This window comes from Rhineura floridana, chromosome 1, assembly GCF_030035675.1.
Source record: "Rhineura floridana isolate rRhiFlo1 chromosome 1, rRhiFlo1.hap2, whole genome shotgun sequence".
Taxonomy (NCBI): Eukaryota; Metazoa; Chordata; class Lepidosauria; order Squamata; family Rhineuridae; genus Rhineura; species Rhineura floridana.
This window is the reverse complement of record NC_084480.1, coordinates 81,249,847-81,275,513: the sequence shown is the minus strand read 5'-3', so window position 1 is coordinate 81,275,513 and position 25,667 is coordinate 81,249,847. Positions and strand designations below refer to the sequence as shown.

Genomic DNA, 25,667 nt, shown 5'->3' with positions numbered 1-25,667 from the left:
CAAATCTTCCTAAAATTACTTCCCCCAACTGTACAAGATGGACAAGGATGAAAAAGTAAGTTATAAACGTAGAGAATGGAGTGGACAGGCACAACACCAAGAAAAAGTGTGGGAAATAACAGGAACAAAATGGGGATGGGGAACATACAGAACAAGAAGTGCACACAAAATGGTGACCAGAGCAAAAAGGGTGTGAAAATAGAGCAGCAACAAGACTGAGCCTCAAGCAACAGTTGGGACCAAGCCTGGGGCAGCTGCAGGGAGGAAGAGGCAGGCAGGGCTTCAACAGGGATGTGAGGGCAGACCCAGGAGACCCAGTTGCAGAGTGCTAAGTGGGAGAGGCACAGAGCTACAGCCACAACTCTGAGGAGGAGAACCAGAAGGGGCGAGGAGCCACTGCCAGGGACTGAGACCAAGCCGGGTGGCAAGCGGGGGAAAGAGGAGTTGCAGGAAGCCGCAGCATCAAGCGTCATTTGTGGAGACACCTGGAGCTGCAGCCATGAGCACTGCCAGAGAGCTAAGAGTTGCAGCTGTGAGCTCTCTTAAGGAAGGAGACAGCCATGGGGCTGCAAGCTCAGCTGGAGGATAAAGAGCCACAGCTGCGAGCTCTGCTGAGGAAGACAGGCCTAATACTGGGAGCCCGCAAACAAGGGAATCACACACAAAGGATCACACAAACAAACCAGGATATTTTTTTTACCACCAAGGAGAACAAGGAGCAATGTGAAGGGAAATGATGATAAAAACGATGAGGGAAACACTCATGGCCAAATAAGGTAGAATTAGCAAAGCTAAGGCTGAGAGAAATCCACTTCAGGCAGCAGGAATGTGCTGGAGTGAGGGCTAGAAGGAGCAGCTCGAGTCTCAACTCCTGTGCATTCCTGCCTTTGGACACTAGGCAGCCCACCTGATGGCATGCTACCCTGGGAAAAGGAACACTTGTTCTCATATTAGGTTGCCCAAGCATTGATGTAACTTTGATAGCACCCTTCTGTGACAAGGGGTGGTGACTGGCTAAAGGACCTTCTTGATTGCACCTAGATTATAGAACTTGCCTGGAGCACACATTAACTTTTTATCACCAGGTAATATCTTATTTCTGGCTTTTAAAGTTTAAAAATGGTTTTTAGATGCTGCTATGGTTTATTATAATTCTGTATCAACAGTTTATATATTTTAATGTATAACTGTCCTGAAAACATGGTTGATGTATGGTACATACATTCTTAAAAAGGTTTCTAGGGCATGGGTCACCCATGTGATTGACAGTAGGCACACATCTGCCCACAGAGGCCTTCTCTGGTGCCAGCAGGGTCCTGTTTCTCAACCCTGCTGAAATTAAGCTTGAAATAAGCCATCTATTGTAGTCAATTGGATATTTTTTTCAAACCTAATTGTGGCATTGGGGGGGGGACTTCGAATGGTGGTGTCTATAATCCTCCCCAGCTGTGACCCCCTGTGCCAAGACATTCTCATACAATAATGAGGCTTCAAACTAGCCTTCTGTTAGGAGCACAGAAGCAGAGTCTTGATTGCGCCCCTAGTTGAAGCAGAGAGATATGGAGCAAAAATATATGTGAGAGTTAAGAGGAACCCCACAAAATGTAAACTCGTCTGTACATGTCATATCTATGTTGTGTTTGAGATCAGACATCTAGTTTCTTTCTTTCTTTTTAGTCAGTGGTGCATGCCATAGAATTTCAGCCAATAGATGAATATGACCGGCCTCTTCAAGACTGTGTTATTGTTAACAGTGGAAAAATAGATGTAAAAGAACCATTTGTGGTTGAAGTAGATGACTGGACAAGTTGACAGCAACAGGAGCAAAGGAACTGCAGTGGCTTCTCCTCTGGGTAAACGTGAGAGTATCTGAAAATACTGGTGAAAGAGAATGTGGTAAGCTCACAGGTAGCATTTAAATACCTGGGTACTAAATCAAGAAACACTGGACTACTCTGCTGCCCTTCTCCTGGGAGATAGTTTTATGGTAAAAACATTAAGAATATATTGATTTAAGGGGCTGAAAGGAAGAATTGTCCTGTTCTTTGATGATTCATATGCTATTTTTATCAAAAGTATTAACAGCTCCCACTTACTCTTTGGTCCCATGAATTTTTTACCTTATTGATAAACTGCTTATAAGTTTAACTAGGGTTTTTATAAAATATCTTATCCTGGGAACACTGAAATGTTTAGTGTTTCACACTGAACGGGAAATGTACTACTTCAGCCTGTCCCTCTAAAACCACATATTGTGCATATTTCTTTCAGGAGCACAGAAGATTACAGGTGGAAAAGAAAGAAATGCTCCGTTTCAAGCATGTGTCACAGTTCTCTTTTCTCAATATAAAGAATACTTGACCTCTTCTTTCTAGTGCTTTTTATGAAAGGGGGTTCCCCCCACTTATTAGCATTACCTGCCTAAATGATAAACGTGCAATTCCTGTAACATAACAGATTAAATTTGTTGACATTCAATACATGCAAAATGTGAACATTTTACTGTTAGCAACAGGATTATATTATTGTTAAGAATAAGTATACCCACTGCTATGTATTTATGCTTTATACAGACATTAAATCTTTGCTAAGAAACGATTCTTGTTTTCTGAAAATATGCCATTTACCATGTGTAAACAAAAAACAGTGCAGATGGCTCTACGTTGCTCTCTTGGCTTCCCAACATCATGCACTGCCGTAGCTTACTAAGAAAAAGAGGAGGGGGAAAGGTGGGAGGAGCTCATTGTTGTGCAGCACTGATCTGACGCTCTGGTTGCTGTGTGCCACACCACGCTGAGCTCCTGTGCCTCACTGCGCCCCTGTTGGGAAGCTGGGAAATGCAATGCAGCCCCATCTGTACTGTGCCACCAGCCCCTACTGAGTGTAAAATATTCCTATCATAGGTTTTCAAGATGCAAAACTATATTCTTTGGCTGTATTTGCATATAATGCAAAGGCATGATTATTAACTGCTTTGTGCATGAGCTAGTAGCTGAAGAAGAGTGCTGGGCTTCTGTAGTGCCCCCTTAGTCTCCCACACTGCCAAGACCCCTGTCTTTTTTCACTTTCAAAGACTCCTGTCTTAGCATGAGTTATGAACCAGCTATCAGGGTTTAAACTAAACTTTAGTTAGTTACACAAGCCAGGTGCATAACCCATGGTTTGACATATTGTTTAGAAACTTGTGTTAGAAACTTGTATTAGTGAATAAAATTGTTGTACGCTGACAATAAATGTTTCAACACAAAAGGCCATCTTGATCAAGGTTCCAGCTTCTGCCGTTTTCCTCCCTGCTCTAGCCAACGCCTGTACTCCTTGTTCCTTCCAGCCCAGTTCTTAAAGAAGCCTTATTCTCACAAAACTGATCAGAGTTTGTTTTAAAGTACAATCTGCAATTCCTTTATCATTCTTAAGTCAGGTTTCTTTGGAAGTGAAACTAAATGCTGTAGAAGTTTCTCAAATACACAGGATGAGTGTGTATGAGAGCCTGATGCTTTGTTTGACCTTGTTCTAAACTACAGTTTAGTATTGTGTGAATGAGCCCATTCTCTGGGCACAATACAGCCATAATTTTAGATCATGGAGTAAATGCTGGGCCATGCAAGCAGATTCATTATCTAAAAAATTAGTAGCTATGTTTTCAAAGTCAAGCCTTCCTTGCTGACTTCAGTGGTATTTATTCACGTCACTAATGATTCAAGTGAAAATATATTAATGGAAAGACCATTATTTTCCAAAATAGTTAGTTATGCTGGAGGCATCAGGGAATTGCCCTAGAGCAGGGGTATGGAATCTTGCTCTTCATATGTCATTGAACTACAACTCTTTTAAGCCCCAGCTACTATGGCCAACGGTTAAGGATACTGGGAATTGTAGTCCAGCAACATCTGCAGGGCCACAGGTTTCCTGCCTCTGATCTAGATGAAAATCTGAAATGTAGACTCTTTTCAAGCTAGCTCTGAACCCTTGACTCGTTATATTAAAAAACCATGAAAAATGTGTCATTTGTTTACTTACCTTTTGAACAATACAGCCCGAGGAAGGAAGACAGAAAATGGAATTCTGACATGGTGCTTACATTTTCATAAATTTTTGGCTGGCCGCACTGCAGTCTTCTATGGCCCTGGCTTTGGTTTGCAAATTTAAGATGAAGAATAGCCACATAAAAATCTTATGATGCCTCAATTCAAGTAATTACAAGTATAATGTAAAAGTTAGACTAATATTGGGGTTGTGAATGTGACCCCCCCTTCATCATAAGGTGGTTGCCTTCCCTCTGCTTTCAAAATAACAGTGCTGAAGTCAGAAGCTGGAAGAGGGACACACTTTCTCACTTCCTTTTTCATCTCTGTGCTTTCAAGGTGCAGTTTGGCATACGACTAGCTGAGCAAAAGTGGAGCAACTTGAAAGAGTGGGAGTGAAAGAGAGCAATCTGGGAAATTGGGGGAAGGAACATGGAGCACCCAGTGCGGAGAAGATGAGGTGCCATAGGAGTCAGGAGTTCCAGTAAAACAGATTCTCTTGAAATTGCTTTTTTCCCCATAGATGCTCCCTTCCCAAATGACCATCAAATCAAAGATCACTTGTCTCCATTGACTAAACCATAAAAATCACAGATGCTGTGCCTTCCAGTGCTGATGTGGCACAAAAGGAGGCAAGACACAGATTCTTATGGATCCTCATATTAACTAGGATCCCCTCAAAACCACCATTGAGTCATAGGTCATCTCTGCATAAAGGTGTGTTCTGTGGTTTGTTGTCATCCTTTGTCAACATGATGACTATCCACACGGATTGGTGCCTTGGATCAATGTCTTTGTGATGCTGGCAATCACCAGATCTGTCTGCCACTGGACTATTTTAACATGATGCCTGTGGGTAGCTGGGTGGGGCTGTAAAATAATTAAATTCAAGAGGATGCATTTTAATTCTACTGGATTTGGCTTTTACCCAGTATCTTTGGAAAAGAATACATGCGCGTGCACACTTTGTCTGCAAGAGAAGCAACTGGTGTGTGTGTGCCTATGGCACTATTCAAACCATGCCCACAGGCTCAGAAGCTCGGTAACTCCTGATCTAATAGAATAACATGCTTGAACAAACCAATACAACAGAGTAGGCTGCTATTTGAATAAACACTATAAGTGAACTGGAAATCTGCACAAGTAAAATGCAAACATTAACGTCAATATTTTATTTTGGATTCTGACATCTTGCAAAACATATGCATATGGTTCATTTACACAGTTGACCTCTGAATATTTATTAGCTGATTATTTTTACTAAACATGTTTCTTCTTGTTCCTGTTACGGAGTTGTACAAATTAATTAACATGGGGAAGTTCACTAACTAAGCATAGTGTATGAGCTGGAAGCACAAGGATTGTGGCCAGGGTCCTGTAGTAAATTAAAGCTACTTTTGAGTCAAATTTCAAGCAAGTAAGCATTTCTCTGCTTACTTAAGATAATGTAGGTATGATATATTCACATGAGAAATACTGATGAAATAAGCTTATATTGCATTTCCAGTTTTGGCAGTAATTTTCTTAACATTTTCGTTTTTCAGTCTCACATGTGCTAGAATTGTCCTGTGTATCCACTGCCAGCAGTGGATACTACACTGAGACGAAAGGCTTAATGTAATCATTTATTATAAAAAAGTCAAATACATGATGCAAGTTGTTAGTGTAATTCAACATATGTCAGCTATTTAAAGGTTTAAACATTTAGAGTTTGGTAGACAGATTCAACAGAGTAGCGTTTTCTCCATAATTTTTAAAGCAGCAATATTAGTGATACACTAAATTAATTTAAAAAGAGAAAATATTCCATCATCAAACTTTATCACAATCATGGTCACATTTGATTGTTTCATAAGCTTTACTAAAAATGTGTAGTTCCAGGTAGATGATGTATTTACTTTAGTTACTATCCATTCAAACGCATTTTCTACCTGGGCTGCAGGTGAGGATAAAACAATCCATGGAGAACACCTTCAATAACTACATTTGGAAAGTCATCTGGAAAAAAAGCAGAGAAGAAAAACTGCTTTCTTACATATGTCAATACAATATAAACGTTTTTGTAGAACTTAACAAGGAAAGGCCCAGTGTAATTTAGGATATTGCATCACCACCATGTTTATCCATGCCTGGGACTGGGCTATTAGTAATGCTGTTTCAGCACTAAACCCACTTTAGTGTAGCACTGGGCATTACTTGAATGTGCTGCTAGATTTGTAGCTTATTGATTTAAAAGGATGTTCTAATACTTAATGCTGCCAGGCTCCTGCTCTTTATCTGAATCTTTTCTCACAAGGAAGATGGATTACACTGGCAATTCAATTTCTAACAAAATCTCAATACACTTGAAGGAATTCCAAGATTTCTACTGGGAATACTTCACAGCAGTTTTTCCATTGTAGTTTACAGCACTGTTTAGTCCAAGTTGACTGGAAGAGGCTTATACTATCACATAAGTATCCTTAGAGCATGTCGTCAAAGTAAAGGGACAGATTCTTATAAAAAGTTCTAAAAGGGATGATATTCCTAAAATCAAAGGATGCCAATAATCATAGCAGATACACTAATGCAAACTACAAACTAACAGAGAAGAGAAGAAAAAATACATAAATGTGACTGAAACACATTAGTTCTTAGTGCTTAGCATATTCTCCTGTTTTGTGCTAATTCTAGACAGACAAAGCATTGTGAATAAACTAAATATAATAAGACTTAGGCTGCAACCCAATACAATTACCTGGGAATAAGTCCCATTGAACCTATTGGAGCTTACTTCTGAGTAAACATGAACTGGATTGTAGCCTAAGTCGCCTATTTAACAAATACTGATCCATTATTACCATGTAGTGGTCCTGACTGCTCTGAATATTCAGCAGAAGTAATGCTTTAAAATGTAAGACGTTCCTGTTCAGTTCCTGTTCAAAAATACCAATGGCAGTTAACTGCTTGACCTGCAGTGTACCGAGGCCACATCCAGTTACAATATTGCCATGCATGGGGTTGAAAGATGTAAGAGTGTCTTCTCTTATTCTTCTGGTCTTACTGAAGTTGTTGAGGAGTTCCACTAGCTCCTTTCCTCCCACTATCGTAGACTCTATTGTAGCCTTTAATTTCTTAAAAGTAGAGAACAGTGCAGAAGAAAAAGATGAGGCATGTGAAGCTGCTTCTAAGGGGAATCCAGCACTTCCAACATTCTTCAGTGCACAGAGTAAGTCTCTGTGCAGAGTAAATCTGCACTATAATTTAAAACAGTATCATACCACTTTAAACAGTCGTGGGTTCCCCTGAAAAATCCTGGGAACGGTAATTTGTTAAGAGACTCCTATTCCCCTCACAGAGCTACAATTTCCAGCTACAGTCAATCCCCTTTCCTGAATAGACAGAAGTGAACTAGTACTTGGATTTTCAAAAAGTATTTGACAAGGTACCCAAAGATTCCTGCATAAGCTTAGCCATCATGGAATAAGAGGATTTAACTAGGAACTTCATGTACTTCAGGAGAGATATGCCTTATGCACAGGGCATAATGGAGGTCAACAGTCCAGCCTCTATTACACTCTTGTGGATCAGCAATTGGTTAAGAAACAGGAAGCAGAGAGTAGGAATAAATGGGCAGTTCTCTCAAGTGGAGTTTCCCAAGAATTGGTATTGGGACCTGTGCTTTTTAACTTGCTCATAAATGTTCTAGGAGTCAGCAGTGAGGGGGCCAAGTTTGCTGATGATAATAAATTGTTCAGGGTTGTTAAAAAAAGGGATTGCAAAGAGCTCCAAAAGGACCACTCCAAACTGAGTGAATAGGGGGTAAAATGGTAAATGCAATTCAATGTAAACAAATGTAAAGTGATGCATGTTGGGACAAAACATTTTTAATTTCTCATATATGTTCGTGGGGTCTCAACTGGTGGTGACTGACCAGAAACAAGACCCTGGGGGTCATAGTGGATAGCTTGATGAAGATGTTGACCCAAGTGCGCGGCAGCTGTGAAAAAGTAAAATTCTATGCTATAGCATAATGCTGCTATACAAAACTAAGGTGCAAACACTGTACAGTTCTGCTTGCCTCATCCCAAAAATATACTGTAGATTTGGAAAAGGTTCAGAAAAGGGCAACCACAATGATCAAGGGGGTGGAGCAACTCACCTATGAAGAATGGTTGCAGCATTTGGGGCTTTTTAGTTTAGAGAAAAGGCAAATAAGTGTATAAATTATGCATGGCATGAAGTTTTTCCTCATAACACTAGAACTGGTGGACATCCAATGAAGCTGAATTTTGCAAAATTAATGACAGACCAAAGAAAGTCCTTCACACAGTGCATCATTAAACTATGGAATTAACACCCATAGGAGGCAGTGATGGCGACCAACTTTGATGGCTTTAAAAGAGGATTAGACAAATCCATGGCTATCAATGGCTACTAGCCATGACAGCTATGCTCTGCTTCCACGGTTGGAGGCAGCATGCTTCCGAATACCAGTTGTTGGAAATCACAGGAGGGTGGAGTGCTTTTGCACTCAGGCCCTCCTTGCGGGCTTCCCTTGAGCATCTGTTCGGCCACTGTGAGATCACGATGCTAGATTGGATGGGGCATTGACCTGATCCAGCAGGCTCTTCTTATGTTCCTAGGGAACTCTGGGAATTGTAGCTTTGTGAGGGTCTCTTAGCAACTCTCAGCACCCTTAACAAACTACAGTTCCCAGGATTCTTTGAGTGAAGCCGTGACTGCTTAAAGTGGTATGATACTGCTTTAAATGTATAGTGCAGATGGGGCCTAAAAGAAATGACAGTATATGCTTCTTTTGTCCTAGATAATATACTTACAAAACACATTCAGAACAGGGAAGTGTAAAAGCGTCCAAGCACTTACTCTGTCCTAAGTTATTGAACTGGACTATGATATTGCACACACTAGTCTGAGGGCTACAAGAAGATAGCTTTAAATTACACAGAAGCTGCTATATTGTTTGAATGATTCTCTGTTCACTGTAATGTCAGGAATTACTCTATGTCATCTTCCTCATGATGGGGATGGAGCTAACCCCAGCCTTACAGTGGATGGTGAAGCTCATGTATGGAAACAATAGATAGGGCTATGCTTCTGTATTGTATCTAAAACAACCATTGTCCACTTCAAACCACTAACTAAAAATAGGGATTAGCTAAAGGCAATGGCTTAAACTGAAATCTGGTTGGAGAGTAGTGGGTTCCACATATGGTGCTTTGCACACTTACCCTGCTGCTTCAAAGAGGTGTAGAGTAAGAATCGATGCACACACATTTCACTGACAGTGGGAATAGGGTGGGGGTGGGGATATGGAGCTAGGATTTAGACTAACCAAACTAGTAGGTGATTTGCATTATTAAGTCAGCAGCAGTGATCACCAGACTTTCCTTGGTTTAGCAACAAAAGCAGAGTAGTCCTTCAGCGGACATCAAATTTGAAGTGCAACACAGACTGAATTGTTAAGAGCTAGCAAAGCATTTGGCTGTGTGTAAATAGAAAAGCAAAAATGGAAACAGTTTCTGTGTAGAATTAGACATACAGTGACACTGACCTTTTTCAATAGAGGATAGACATTACATTCTGTACTTGATTTCACCAAAGGAAAATTATGTTCTATTTCATGCAGTCCCACCATGTGTATAAAAATTAGCTTTATTACAATGAGAAACTAACTAAAAGTTATGAAGGTCAGAGAAAATAATCCAGCTAAAATCCTGCTTCACTAATATTTTTACCTGCTTAATAAAACCAATGAAGAACTATCCCAAGAATATTTTTGGCCCCCTCTATTCCTTGCTGTTAGCACAAACAGCCTGATTCTATGTAGTTAGGGTCGAACTATATCTGATGCAGGAGTTCAGACAGAGCTCCTGATATCTTTTTATTTAGCAAAAAGCAGCCACGAGAGTCTGAAATGGACCATGGGAGAAGGTTCTTTATTCCCATGCTGCAGCTCTGATCCAAATTATCCACATAACGCACACACCTGCCAAAAGCTGCTGTTAGCCACAGAGGGGGAAATATAATAGGCGTAACCCTCCACAGATAATAGCAGCTTTTTGGACTGGAGTAACTAAGATTTGGTGTGGGTCTAAAATGGGGAGGGGAAGCCTATGACCCTCCAGATGTTGGTGGACTACAACAACCCACAGCCCCAGCCAGTATAAACAATTGCCAGGTGTGATGGGAGCTATAGTCCAGCAACATCTGGGGGCGCGCAACAGGCTAAAGAGTTAGATTCCCCTTCCTCCATATCGGTCTGATCCAGATGACTCTGTTGCATGTGATTTTTATTTAAACAATTTCAAAGATTGTACAAGTTTGAATCACAGAACTCTCACATCATGTGTAGTTTGACCCTTAGCTTAATGATGTCAGTCCAACTAATTTCATATACTTTGCACTAGGCCAGGCTTCCCCTCCAATGGTTTGAACTACAATTCCCATAATCATTCTGGAGCACTGGCCATACTGGTTGGGGCTGTACCCCAAAACATATTGAAATATTATCAATGCAAAATTACCGATTTCATTATATATCTTCAAAGCAGCATTAAATTTGATGCAGAATAGATAAAACCTAAGATTAGAATATTAGTATTTTAAAATTAGTTTCTTCATAGTTTTTAGTTGTAGGAGTGTTGACTCTCTTTTAATAAAACCCTTGATTCCAGCTATGATTATAAATAGCTTTAAAATTACTCCTGATACATTGCCAAATTATTAGAACTGGGCCTCAGCATGTATTAATAACAATGTGGTTTGTGTGGTGCAGGGTCTGATCAGTAAAGAGCTGTTAACGGATGACAGGTTTGATTACCATTGGCTGTAGGCAAGACATATGGATCCCTTAGGAACAGCAGCACAGGCTGGTGGGACAGTTTGCTAGAAAGGTCAAGAACAGGAATGTCAGCATCAAGGGACAGTAAACTGAACACACTACAAACTAGCTTTGATAAAGTGAGATGATGTAGCTGGTTAGGTAGAACGTTTGCTTATATAAATCCATGTTATTGTAAAGGAAAACATCTACAAGGAATAAAATTCACTATAGATTAGGTCACATTTAACATGATACTAAGCATATTAACTCAGAAGCAAATCAAACTGAGTTCAATGGGACATATTTCCTATGAACCTAGGATTGCTGTCCTAAAAATGACATGCTGAAACAATCCATTTCTAAAGCAAGCATTTAGGAGACTGCAGTTGGCAGCAACTCACAAAGTTTTGTTTTTTAAGCATTTTTCAGCATTAACCTGCTAGATTGCCTTTGGGTATTTTGGTCAGTCAAAGATTGCAAAATTTTATTTTTAATCTTCTTGTTGGTTGTTGCATAAAAGATGTATGTAAGGGGAAGGAAAATCACCTGACCAGGCATCTATAGGGTAGGGAGACAGAGTACCTAAAACTATGCATGTCTATTCAAAGATAAGTAACTGAATTCAGTGGAACGTATTCAGAGGTGTATTGAATTATAGCAGACACTCAACTGTGACAACAGTCAATTTAAGCAGCAATCTTAAACACACTGTCCTGGGGGCAAGCCTCACTGAATACAAATGTATTTACGTCTGAGCAGACATGCATAGGATTGCATCTGGAAATAGATCGACATTTTTAATGAGTTTTACAATTTTTCAATAAGAGATTTTCATCATGTAGTTGCCATGTTGGGCCTCTATAGATAGCTTTCAGTGTACATTTATGGGGAAACAGTGCAAACTTTTGAGTTCAGAGATGTATAATGAGGCAAATGTGGACAAAACAAAGCTGAACTATAAATGTAATGCAAAACTATTATTTGCATAATAATTAACATAATAGAATAAAAAGACATATAATTTTTCAAATCCCTCCCTCTGAAGAGTGAGCTCAGGTGATGGGTTGCAACAGAAACAGAGCCAACACTGGACCAAGAAGAAGTTATCAGTATGCTTTGGTGAACTCTGAGGTTTACAGAAATACAAAAATTCTTTAGAAAAGGCAGAAGAGGACACATTCCCCTTCCTTTGCCCCAGCCCCAGCTGAATGAGGACTGTGCATGCTCAGAATGTTGGTCAGTTGAAAAAAATGAAAACAGGCAGCTGGGGGTTGAAATATTCTGCTGGAGGAGGGCATGGCGGTTGGAATACTGAACACGAACAACCTTAATAGCAGCATTTTGTCACACATTTTAAAAATACCTAGCCATCATTAAATATTACATATATAACTGACAACATATGTGCACACACAGTTTTTTGCTCAGAAGAACGTTAAAATACAGTTTTAAAATACTCAATTCTGCTGATCTCACATTTTATATTATTTACATTTACTTCCTCCTGAATGTTTAACTGAGAACTGCTTACCTTGATTCTTCAGATTCTGTTTCTTCAAAAGAACTGAAATATTACAATACATACAAAACAGGTTATATTTAATGAATCTGAAATTCCCCAAACATTATATTCTTATGAAAAGATCTTTCTTAAACAAAAGCAACAACAAAGCAAATTAATTTTTTCTAGTCAGTGAGTTGTATCCAACTGTGTTATAGTCAGAGTAGACCCACTGAAATTAATGGACCTAAGTTAGTCATGGCAATTAATTTCAATGGGTCTACTCTGAGTAGGACTAGTTTTGGATACAATCCAATGTCTTTATATTGTTAACAGAATATTATCTTAACGATAATGCTTCCTTTTAGCCAGCTGTCTAAACAATGTTAGAAGTTATTCTAATAGCATACATATAAGAGTTTGTTTCTAACAAATCAGTCCCCATTTCCCATGGAATTCATTTAATCATTTTTACTTGAGGAGTGTGTCTTTTTCCTTTGGATATCCTGCTCCAGAGATCGTGTACTCTCTGATGTTTATAAAGATCTTTGCCATGCACAGTGGTCCCATTCCAAGCAGCACACAAACATATATGCTCCTTCCACTTAAATTAAACAGGAAAGCCATTCTAATGAAGAGCTATGTACTCAGCAAATCTCCTGTGCGTAGGACAAAATGCTGAATCAGGACAATTTGGGGTACTCCAAAGCATATTAAGAGCTTCATATTCTCTTCTATGATCTCAAACGCCCTACCACAGGCAAGATGATACCCAAATACAATCATAGCATGTTTCCATGCTTCATGTACAAGACAGCTGTAGGAGCGTTGAGTTTTTTGGGTTTTTTTTACCATTTTCAAATACGAGTGCAACCATAATATGAAACTCATCTTGTAAACTAGTTGTCACTGTTTTCTGACAGTAGAGTTGTAACAGAGTGCAGAACTAGTTCTACAATTGGGCTATTTTGACTTGCATGTTGCATTTTGAGATTTTTTTAGGTAAAAGCCTTACCCACAACTTTCTGCTTTTGGTAGAGAAGGAAAATGACGAACGCTGAGAAAGTCAAGAAAAAGTTTGGGAAGCTCTTCATTTTCTAAAATAATACTCTATAATAAAGAAAACTCAGATCAAGATAATGCATACATTAAAAAAACATTCTCTTACTTTCATATAAATAAATTCTCTCTCTTTTAAAGCTATATCTCCAAGAACTATAACTACTCAATTTCTAGGATCTGAAGGACTCTCATCCATCATGGCAGCAGAGGAGAGAAAGTCTCCTGAGAGTCTGGGGGTCTAGCTGATTTCATTAATGAAAGATTTTAAGTACGTTAACAAGTTGAGGCAAGTGTTTGGTTTGACAGATTGGCTTACAATGCACTGGTTCATTTTACACTGGCCAAAGTTCTGTAATGTAGAACCACCAATTATGTGAGACATTCAACAGTACTGGAAGTGAAATGCTTATCTTTCACCACAAATAACCACCACAGAAAGTAGGACCTATAATTAGAAAATGGTTAATTATCAATTTAATACAAAATAGGAAATAGTTTTCTGAGTACACCTTCACTAAACAGTCATACTATGAAAATGACAAACTACACAGAATTTGAATTTGGGAATTCTGGTGATTCAATCAAATGTTAGTCTCTCCTTTTAACATAAAACAAGTCAAGAGAGAGGAAATATTTCATAGGACACTAGACTTTGATTAGATGGACCTGAGTTCAAATCCTGTTTAGCAAGAAACTCACTAGATAATCATTCTCAATTTATCTAACTTTTAGGGCTATGAAGATAAAATGGAAAACCTCCATTAGCTCATTGGAAGAAAGATGGGATACTACCACCACCACCACCATTTGAAAATATTTATCACTGAGGGGATGAGCTCCATGTGCATTTCAAATTAGATTAGACATTCACACAACCACCCACATAATCAAAGCACATAATGTTTCTGAAGGAGAAAATACCCAATCTCTGAAACTTTACATAAAAAACAGTTAATCCCATTTATTCAAGATCCCAGAAAGGAAACTTCTAATAGAAAAAAAAATCATGCAAAGAACAGCCTCACATTAATCTTGAATAAGAAAACAAAGACAAGGGCTAGCAGTGGAAGGCAGTCTTATCTGATATGCTCAGAGAATAGTGCATAATAACAGCACTGAAGGGATATAGCATCATTGGTTCCAACTCCACAGCAAGTCAGCCTCTACTACAGCCAACTATTCTTAAGTTTCTCCAGGCGTCACATCAGTGCGCCACAAGTAAGAAGAGAAAGGTACATCCCAGAATAGTGGCAGACTAAATGCATTTGAAAGGGATTAAAAAAAAGAAAGATGAAACCCACACTAGTTTTGCTTTGTAATTTATGACCTCACTCCTTAGTTATCACCTTTAAGCCCTGAAACCAGGATATTTCTATTTCTCTAGGGGGAACAGATAATATTGAGCATTTCAGCATTTATTACATCAAGATGGTCCAGGTAAGGGAAGTAGATGACTATAGTTGATCATTCTTCAGGACCTCCACAATGGCTCACTACTTGACTGCCAACTGGTCACTAAATGTCATGAAACTGACTCACCACCACTGAACTACTACGGAGACAATTTCAGCCATGTGGAAATTTATCGGCAACCAAACATTGCAAAAGAGGCAAACAACTTTGAAATAGCTCTCCATGGTTACATCACTTTTTACAGATAAGACATAAAACCATAGAATTCTGGCAGGTGAAAAGCCTTTCAGTTCACCTTTAAATGAGAATTCTGCATTAAATGTGTCTTTCATTTGCATTTTGTAAAATCAGCACTCTGCTGCTACAAAATTCATCTTGCTCTGTATGGGAGGAGAGGTGAAGGGAGATGCTAGTCAAAGGGTATGTGAACTGCATAACAATATATGTTAACCCAAACAAAAGAAACTGTTAATATTCAGTGATCTAGATATTGAGAGAAAGTATTGAGAAAGCTGTGCAGGCAATATAATCCTTTTAAATATAGGCAGATAAAGCTTAGTTTGTAGTTTAGCCTTCCCCAACCAGGTGTCCTGCAGATGGTTTGGACTACTGCTCCCATCAGCCCTGGCCACCATGCCCAACAGTTAGGAATGATGTGTGTTGTAGTCTAAAACATTTGCAGGGTACCAGCATGGGAAAGCAGGCCATGTCTACTGGAATCCATCAGGGATACAAAATTGATCCCTAGTTTGCTGTTGATACTTTTCTACTGATGTAGTTTGAACGGAACGCTAAGCTATGTCCAGGGTTACATGACACAATCTTGTAGCTACCTTTTCTCCTCAGCTTATGGGCAGGAAGATGGACTTAAATCCTACATTGATTGTTTATGCCTGTTCCCAGAAGAAACAGGTATGCACAGCCAAGGCAGCAGGATTTAACCCCATTCATCAGGTGATGAACAGGCATTAAATCCTACTCAGTTCAGCAGGATTCCATGCTTTGCATGCAAGTCCCTATTAAAAGGTAGTCCGTCCCCCCCATTTTAGTAGGGAATTTTCATGCAAACTCCTTCCTGATTCAAGAGGTGTGTGTGGGGGTTTGCACTGGAATCTTTCTAAAATGAAGGGCTTTCAAACAGCCTTGCACAGACTCACAGCAGCCAGAGAAATACCAACATGGAGGGTGGGGCAGAAAGAACAAAAGATGGAGAAAGACGAAGGAGAGAGGAGAGTGAGGTGAAGCGGTGTCTTCACAGAGAAGGGGGTGGAAAAGCATGAGGGAAGAGAATGGACTCAAGGAGCCAGGAGGAGGAGGTGGCGACAACAGCACAGCAGTTGTCTCCTTCTTCATACCCTTCCCCAAAGGGCTTTCAAACAGCACAGTGCTCTCCGTTTTCTCCGGGGGGGGCAGGGAGGGAGAAAGAAGCCTGCATTTAAATAAGTGCTTTGGGAACCCCATGGTTTAAGGCAGAGCTTGGAAGTAACTCGTTATTTTTAACGAGTTACTTGTAATTCGTTACAATTTTAAATAACGTGTGGGTAATTCCATTACATTTGGCAAGTAACGGAACGACTAGTAATTTCCCTACTTTTCAGCTGCAACTTTAACGTTTCCACTTTAGGTTGCACGTTACTTGGGGGCGGGAACAAGGGGAAGACAGCTCCTGGCTGTGATTGGTTAACACAAGACATGTGTCTCACACTGATTGGACCTCTGTGCAGACTCTCTCTTCCCTCGTGATCTGTGTTAGGATGCACGAGGGAAGAGGAGAATAGGCAGGGCCTGCTAGCGTCTGAGAGGACAAAATGGACGCCGGAGGAAAAAGCCAGGGCAAGGACAACGGAGAAGGCAGCAGCAGAATGGAGAAGAGCTGTGGAGGTGAGTGACGATGATTTGTGTGTGTGTGTGCCCCCCCGTGGCACCGTTCTGCCCCCTGCCCCCTGCCCCCCCGCGGCACCGTTCTGCCCCCCCACTGCCTCTCCTTGCCTCTGCCACCCCCTCCATCAATCACAAGGCACTTCCGAAACTTCGGCCTATACTTCTCTTCCTTCCCCCCCTTTTTGAACTCTCCCCCTTGTTCCCATGCATACTTGTGTGCTGTATTTATCCAGACAGAGCACTCCTGCCTTTTAAAATGCCGGCTAGCTTTTTATTGTATATTTATTTGAACTCCATCTTTCTTTTTATTTGTATTTTTGTCCTGTTTAATCACAAGACTGAATTGTATGTGGGACAAAAACTGTCTCAGTAATAATAATAATAATAATAATAATAATAAATCATTAGGCGTATAATAAATGGCTTAAGGCTGATTTTTTTGTTCTTGGCAGAGATGAGGTGAGAAATAGGGTCCTTGCAGCTCCTCCTCTCAGTCCCCCAGCTCTCAAACTCATGTTCTGTGAGAAAGAGAGAGATTCCCAGTCCCAGAGAGAGACAACTCCTGTAAACCCCATTATCTCCAACAGCATCCCCAGGCGGGGTACCTGTGAAGATCACCTCTTGTTGAAAAAAATCCATTTATTGCAGCTGAATATCTGGGCAATGTAAAATTAAAATGTTTAACTGATTAATCCTCTCCCTTTCAATAAACTGATCAATTACATTTCAATTGATTTGCTTATCACCAAGACTTCAAATCTATGAGAATTTCCAGAATATAATAATTAAAAGGAGTGCAAGACAATGAAGAATTCAATACAGAAGCTCTAGGGCACACAGTTAAAAAAAATCAAGGCTGATCTTTGTTATTGTTTCATGCATTCCCCGGTACAGTAACACACAAAATTACTCTAAAAACAATAAACAAGTGTCTCATATTAAAACTCATTCTTACCAATAAAAATATTCCCCACTGATTAATCAACTCTCCTTTTAGTTAATTAATCTGCTGAAAATTAAAGCTTGTAGCCCTAGAGTTGGGTTTTTTTTTTTTTTTAAATCATTTGACCAGGAAGACAAGTACCGTTCAGTTCGCATACAGTGAATTTCAGAGTTGAGATTAATCTGTTCTCATCTTGTCCTTGCAGCTCCTCCTCTCAGTCCCCCAGCTCTCAAACTCATGTTCTGTGAGAAAGAGATTCCCAGTCCCAGAGAGAGACAGACTGTTGACAATCTCTGCTAATATCTATACAAATGTACATAACATGCATCACCTGAACTCACATGATCTAGAGTTACCTTAGATCTTGCAAGATTTGCAAATGAGAAGCAATAGGGTTTTATATTAGTTCTGATTGTCTATTGGGCTATCATAGGTTATATTTTTTTTCATTTTCTATGGCAAAAACTCCAACTTCAGTGGAATTTATGTGATGTGTTCTAATCATTTGAATTTGGCTAATGAATGCTTTATTCTTTCATCAGAACTTTAGCAGTAGTACTAAAATATTAATAAAAAAGAAAAGGGAAAGAAAGAATACTTTACATACATCATTCAGCTGTATTGCTAATTATATAGATATAAAAGATAAATGGCATTTTGTCAAAAGTATTTTTGTCTACATTTTATACCTCATCCTTGGTTTTCCAAGCTTGGCATGGAATGCTTCTCATACAGAATTAATTTGAAATGCTGCATATTTATTATCATAATCATCATATTCAAAATAAAAAATATATGTACCGCCTTCAAGTTGATTCCAACTTATGGTGACCCTATGAATAGGGTTTTCATGAGGCTGAGAGGCAGTGACTGGCCCAAGGTCACCCAGTGAGCTTCATGGCTATGTGGGGATTTGAACCCTAGTCTCATTTTGTTCTCACAACAACCCTGTGAGATAGTAGGTTAGACTGGCCCAGGCAGGGTTATTCAGTGAGCAAAAATGATGCAAATAGGATCTCTTTTAATTGTGCTATCGACCTGCTTACTTCCACTCTGACTGGGGGATCCTGCAGCATGGGGAAGAGATGGGGGCACATCACAGCTGAAGTTCACCCATATAGGAGCATTATCTCCTGTTGCAGGTTTTGCTGCTGAGAGCAGCAGTCAGTTAGTGCGGCCACTTGAGTCACAGCTTGTTGATCCTGAGGAGGCAAAACTAGAAAGTGAGGTTCAGAAAGGAGGCCCTGTGCATGAGGAGGAGGAGGGCATGAAGCAGTGCCAGTTGCCCACAGCCACATCTGCAGAACAGCAAGTACCATGGTTTGGCTTTGAGAAAGCTTGTACATTTGTGAGCCAGAGTGGGAAAAATGTTGTTGTACGATGCAATTACTGCCTTCCAAGGATCAAAAATCTGAGATCAGCTGTTTCCTCCTCATCCAATGTGAAGAAACATTTTGAGGTAAGCCTTTGTCATGCTGGTCCTCAAAGAGTGTCCATTGTCTATTTATGTTTAAATTGTGAAGTTCCTCTTCCATTTTTTCTTGGATTCATGCTTTGTTCTTCTTCCTCAGAGGGCACACCCTGAGAAGCTGAGAGCAATGAAGAAGCAATAAAGGCAAGGAGACGTGGCCTTCCTGAACCAATGCATGACACCCCTCCTCCCAAAATGCTGAAGCAGCAGCAGACAACCCTTGAGAGGTGGGGATCTGGCAGGGAGCCTGTCACCCAGAGCAATCTCGACAGGAAAATCATTGATTTCATTGTAGAGGAGACATTACCACTTCAGACTGTGGACAAACCATCATTCATTAATCTGGTTCGCATTGGACTCCCCAAAGATCTCACCATCATATGTGCCAAGACTCTGAGAGACAGAACTGAGAAGAGAGCATGCCACATGAGAGAAACTCTTGCAAACCGAATGGGTGCTGTGGCATATATAGCAACCACTGCAGATTGTTGGACCAATGGCAAGAAGAGTTACTTTGGGGTAACAGCCCACTGGATCAACCCAACTACCCTGAAACGTGAGGTCGGGGCCTTGGCTTGTAAGCGTCTGAAGGGGCGCCATACATACGATGTCCTTTCAAAAGCACTGCATGATGTACATGTGCAGTACAGGATCCACAACAAACTTATGTGCACTACTACAGACAATGGCTCCAACTTTGTGAAAGCGTTCAGAGTTTTCATGGCCAAAGAACCAGTGGAAGCTGCAGGCACCAGTGACGATGATGGTGATAACCAGGAGGAGGAGGAGACTGAGGTGGAGTTTGTGCCTATCTGTGAGATCCTGGACACAGGACCTGAGGCAGAGGAAGAAGCTGCAGACTCAGGAGAGGATTTTGTTTTACCACCACACCAGAGATGTGCTAGCCACACCCTCAACCTTGTGGCAACACAAGACATAGAGGCCATGCTTTCTGACTCCTCCAAAAGTAGTCTTCTTGGTCCTTTCAAGAAACAGTTTCGTTCCTTGATGGGAAAGTGCAGCAAGTTGTGGTCCAAGCAGAACCAGTCAGCCCAGATTGCCGAGTATATCCATGCACAATGTGGTGTGTATCTGAAGGTACCGAATAAGACCAGGTGGAATTCCACCTTTGATGCGTTGAAGCAACTACATGAGCTCCTGTCAACTGTGCCACTAAAAATGCATGCCATAATGGACCGCTGCTCCTTGTCCAGGATCACAGCTGCTGAGATTGAAGTGGTACAGGAATACACAGAGATTATGGAGCCACTAGCCCAGTCCCTAGATATCCTGCAACGGGAGAACGGCATGTTCATGGGGTATTTGCTACCAATGCTCTGCAATCTGGACCGCAAGTTAGAAGGACTGGAAAACAAACTTGAGAGGTACACATACTGTTTTCAGCTGCTGAGAGGTGTGCGCGAAGCCCTAAGAAAGCGGTTTGCAGCTATCTGGGAGGACAAGAGGCTTCTTCTGGCAGCCTGCCTACACCCTCGCTTCAAACTAGATTGGCTGGAATCGTGTCTGGCCGCCACTCATACCAACAAGTAAGAACATTAGGGAAGCCCTTTGGGTGGATTACTCCAAGGGAAATGTTGTCTCAAGGGAGGCATCAGAGGGCTTAAGGTGGTAGGCAGGGGCTGGGCCTTTTCTTCCTGGGGCTCCTCATCACAACCTTGGGTTGCTGCAGGTAATCCTTAAGGGTCTGCTGTGCTGCCCCATGAGTGTGGTGACTTGGTCACCTTCCTACCTTGCATGTCATCATCCACAGGCTCAGGCTGGACCCTGAACCAGGGGACATGACAAGCATCAGGAAATGAAGAGCAGATGATGGTTTCCTAACATATATGTGTTAACATATCCTCTCTCTTTCTTAGATACACAATGGAAGCCTTGTTGAAAGCTGAAATAAAGATGGGTGTACTTAATGAGGACAGTGATCAGTCTTCAGATAAAGACCAGGAAGGAGATGACTTAGAAGATGACTTCTTTAACTTTCTGCCCCAGGGCAAGAAGTCAGCAGTGGACACTGCTGAGGAGGAACTGGTGAGGTACCTGAGGTCTCCCAGCAGGGAAGTGTCATCACTCCATGGCTTTCCACGTGTGCTGCGGTGTTTTTTGCAGCACAACACAGGCATGCCTTCAAGCGCCGCAGTAGAACGCCTGTTCAGTACTGGTGGCAACGTAATGACTGTAAAAAGACATTCCTTGTCTGACATGCTCTTTGAGCATCTTGTTCTTTTGAGACATAACAGAAACATATTATAAAAGCATTTCAAGTGTAAAATTTGATTTCAAGAGTTGGGGTATCATCATTGCTTGGGGGGATGTGAGATTCTGTTATGCCGTTATGTTAATCTTCAAGTGTTGGGGTATCTTCATTGCTTGGGGGGATGTGAGATTCTGTTATGCCATTATGTTAATCTTACAGATATTTTTTTTTATTCTGCTACCCCCTGTGTGTGTGTGTTTATTTTTAATATTGTTTTAGGCTTCTTAGATGTGCAGCAGCCAAGGCCAGCACCTTGTAGGAGTTTTTTAAAAAAAGTAACTGAAATGTAATTGTAGTGATTACTTTTGAGAAAAAGTAAAGTAATCAGTTACTTTCAGAGCAACTGCAATTGTAACGGTAATTACTACTTTTTTGGGCCAAGTAATTGTAACTGTAATTTATTACTTTTTAAAAGTAATCTTCCAAGCTCTGGTTTAAGGGGAAACCACAGTCTGAAGCGGGCTTGTTTCCCTATACCATAGTTTTTTTGAGTTTGGACATAATGGCAAATCATGATTAGTTGAAAACCAGGCCTGGTACAAGACGCTGGAATGCTTGAGAGTGGCCCAACCTCTTTTTCTCCCCCACTGTCTCTTTCCCTCCTCGGCCCTGCACCTCCTGCTTCTTCCCCTCCCACACCCTCTTTCCACCACCAGTTTTAAGGGAATTGCATTTTTTAAAGCAGCATTTTTTAAAGCTCATGGCTGCTGGCAGGCAAGTAGGAGGGAGAAGAGGAACAAGCAGCAGCAACTGTAGTGAGTTGTGGCAGTGGGTGGCAGATGTAAGGATGGGACACAATCCCCCCCCCAAGTACCACCTGAACCATGTGGCTCATGATAGGACTGTGCCTGTTGAAACGGAAGCAAAAGTTTTAGTTTGTCTTGTGGCAGTGCTGGAAAAGGAGAGGGGAGGAGGGAGCTCACAAGGCCAAGGATTGTTTATGTAATGCTAAACCATAGTTTAGTGTTATATCTGAACACAGCTGTAAGCTCTCTCTGAAGATAAAACAAACACGTCATGGTTCTGTCATTTCTTTAGAGAGAGTGAGGAGGCTTGGAATGCTTCAGGGTGTTTTGTCCATATAACCATCAAACTGGAACTGGTTTCAGTTGATGAATCCCAAAAAGTGTCCATTCTGTGCACCAGAGGGTGGCCAAAGCCAGGATGTGTCTAAACATTAGTCATTCCTGCTGCTAGTTCCAAAGAACATACTTTATTTCATTTGCATTCCAGACTAGTTTGGTGTGAGATTAAATTATGTTTATTGATGGCAGTATTCCGTAATTTATTTACCATGACCAAGAGGAATTAAGAGCAAGAGGAATTCACTCACAATTTGCATAATACCTGCAACATGACTATATGCCTATTTTCACAAAGCCTTTGATATTTGGTTATGCTTAAAATTGGAGTCTACCATAACAATGGGAAAGTGTTCTCCTTATGACTGTGGAATACACTGAGCTGATCCAGACATAACAATCCTGGCTTGCAGAACTATATTTTAGCAAGACAGGAATAAGTGTCGGGCCCACACACTCCTCCCTTGCCTCTCTCCTCCTCCTGGTGGGCACTGGATTATGTGCTGAAATCCCAGTTCATTTGAATGACACTTCTCCATTAAGTCCAAAATGGGGAAATCTGTCTTAATGTCAGTTGGTTAACCAGGATCAAATCATGATTTAGAAAGTTTTAGAAACTTCCACCTTCAGTAGCTGGAGCTTAAGGGGTTAAAAATCCAGACAAAGCACAGTGGGATAAGAACATTTCTTACATTACTTGGGGCACAGACACATAATTTTGCAGATATTAACTTGATAAAGTGATCTCTTTAGGATCATATATTTATATCTGTGTTTTACTGTTGCTCTCTTATTACTTAAGCCAGTGTGTTTCTCACTCTTTCAGCTGGGCCTCAGCACCACAGCCCACCTCCTGGCTGTGCCATTGCCTTTTTGGGTGGAATAGTGCTAAGCACTCATAGCTTCCTGCATGCACAGTGCATAAGTACACTTGGGAAAGGGAGTTGATTGGAGAGAGTAAGGTTGTGCCATGCAAAGCTGAAGGAGAGGAAAGGAAGGAAAGAGAGGAATGGACAACGGGAGGAACAGCCAACCAAGTGTGAGGGAAGAACAGAAGGAGAGAGGTGGAAAGGTCAGCTGGAGCTACTGCTCTTCCTTCTGGCTCCTCTGCTTAACCCCACCACCACACACACCAGTCCTCCTTCCTTGCCACCTGGTCTTCTGTGCAAGAGATTTTGCTGCCTGTGGTGAAGGATAATGTGACACACTCCCCCACTCTCATTCCACACACAGAAGCCATTGAGACTGTGGTCGAATCTTTTATTCAAACATTGGTGATGGGGCAGGGTCTTCCACCACACCTGAGGGCAACAGGCTAACTTATGTGGTGCAGGGTAGGTTGTGTGGCACACCCAGCTCTGTTTCTCTGTACCTCGCCATCGCTCCCCACTCCCCAGTATCTGCTTCTGGAACTGGCTACCTCACCTGGCTGTCGCCAAGCCAAGAAGCCTCTCCTCCCTTCCTCAGAGGAGAAAGGGCTAGAGGGGGTACTGTAGGAAATGAGAGATAAAAAGGTTAACGTATTAAAAAAAAAACTAGGGAGAGGAATGGGATTAAGAGAGGGGAGCTGTTAGGGGAGGAAAAAGGGAATGTAAAAGGAGCAGAGTTGAAAGAAACAGGCAGTTTGGGGAAGGGAAATAGAGTATAATTTAAATGTGAAAGGCAGAAAAAATAACAAGATGAGTAAAAACCATTGAGACACATGTTGGGGAGCGAAGAAAAGCCTCCACTTAGAGCTTCTGGGTCAGCATATCCAGTCTAAAATGGAGAGGCTGAATAACAACATCTGTAGAGCCAATGTCTGTATTTAGCTTGAGGAACTCCATGCCACAAAGAAATTGTTGAGGCAAAGGAATTTTTAGCCATTTCCAAAAAGATTGTGACTACTTGGCCTCAGTAATTTCCAGCCCTCTCAAGTGGACCCTGGGAAGAGAAATTTGAGAAACCCTGACCTAAGCCGTCAAAATAACTTCCAGAAATATAGAACAATCGTTATACATAATATCACCATATAAACACAAATCAGTTTTACAATAACAAAAATACTAAGAGTTGTATCCAGACATCCCATGGGCAGAGTTCTGCTCCCAGGGCACCTCCTGGAGGGAGGCAAGTCCTTTAAGAAAAAGGAAGCAAGCAACTGGGCTGTTTCCTTCTTCCCAAAGAAATAAGCAGGAATGATGGAAACACCCCAGAAACACTCAGAGGAATCAAGTAGTAAAGGTTTTGCTGGTTTGTATCACCTAAAGGTGAAACCTTTGAATGCTTACCCATATTTTTTAAAAAAATATTATGTACAAAAATGAAAGATTTTGCATAGGCTCTCCACCCCAGATACTTTTTCTCCAATATTTTTTTTTGGGGGGGAGGGAAGAAAAGCTGCAATGCCCTCCCTCAAGTAGCTTAAAGTGGAGAACTTCATCAAATGCTATGTTTTCATCATCAATTTTAAAAGAGTGCACTAATTATTGCCACATGTTACTAACCATTTTGAAGGATATTTAAAAAGCCCTCTTCTAGAAAAGTTCACCAGAATTTTTTTTTAAAATCACAATTGTATGTTGTTATGTAATAAAACCCCTAAAAACCCAATTTTTCTATCTTCCCCGCTTCATAAAAACATGCTCCCAGAGGATGTCATTGGTTAGCTGCGCATGTTCTCTCAGTGACATCCCCAATTCTTAATTGTCAGTTATCTTTTCTTCTTCAGTAAGTAAAATATAGTCACAAAATTGCACAGGGACTTGTTCTGCCTTAACCTTAGGTAGATGCCATCATGCAGTAGAAAACAGTGCTAAAATATCACAGGATAATGCTCTCCAGGATGGGAGACATATAAACAGCATAATGATTTCCCATGAGCTTCTTTTTTAAAAAAATTGTCACTAAAGCCAGCATAAATAGTGACACATCTTCACAGAGGACACGATGAAATCGAACCCTGGCATTCTAGTTAGGTGCAAACCTACTCATCAGCCAATTATAACAGTAACTGAACAGCTTGCTAGAAACTTGGACAAGACCATTTTGCTAACCTTCTGAGAGTGCACTGGAGGATTGCATTGTTTTCACTGATTGATTTTCTTTTTAACACACCAAACAGCTCTAAATATTCATGACACCCCCACCCACCAATCATCCAACTTAGATCCACAACCATCTTCTGGCCAGAAGATTCAGTCCAATATGTACTA

General features: G+C 40.8%; 2 protein-coding genes across 10 annotated transcripts in view; one reads left to right on the top strand and one right to left on the bottom strand.

The window, feature by feature from the left end:
- Window positions 1-3,967, top strand: part of PPIC (peptidylprolyl isomerase C) — a 28,159-nt gene extending 24,192 nt beyond the window's left edge. For 2 of the 6 annotated variants that reach the window (XM_061624962.1, XM_061624954.1), the window contains 2 exons: window positions 1,678-1,896; window positions 2,272-3,964. In XM_061624962.1, the coding sequence (XP_061480946.1) occupies window positions 1,678-1,812 (135 nt within the window). In that variant the 3' untranslated portion in view covers window positions 1,813-1,896; window positions 2,272-3,964. Of the gene's footprint in view, window positions 1-1,677; window positions 1,897-2,271 lie in introns of those variants that run through there. The other 4 variants (XM_061624946.1, XM_061624918.1, XM_061624927.1 and 1 more) reach the window with 4 other exon arrangements.
- A 1,212-nt stretch (window positions 3,968-5,179) lies between these two features.
- Window positions 5,180-25,667, bottom strand: part of SNX24 (sorting nexin 24) — a 111,346-nt gene continuing 90,858 nt past the window's right edge. For all 4 annotated transcript variants that reach the window (XM_061607440.1, XM_061607471.1, XM_061607475.1 and 1 more), the window contains 4 exons: window positions 13,365-13,459; window positions 12,380-12,412; window positions 10,846-10,910; window positions 5,180-6,020 (listed from right to left, as the gene is read on the bottom strand). In XM_061607440.1, coding sequence (XP_061463424.1) covers window positions 5,950-6,020; window positions 10,846-10,910; window positions 12,380-12,412; window positions 13,365-13,459 — 264 coding nt within the window. In that variant the 3' untranslated portion in view covers window positions 5,180-5,949. The remainder of the gene's footprint in view (window positions 6,021-10,845; window positions 10,911-12,379; window positions 12,413-13,364; window positions 13,460-25,667) is intronic.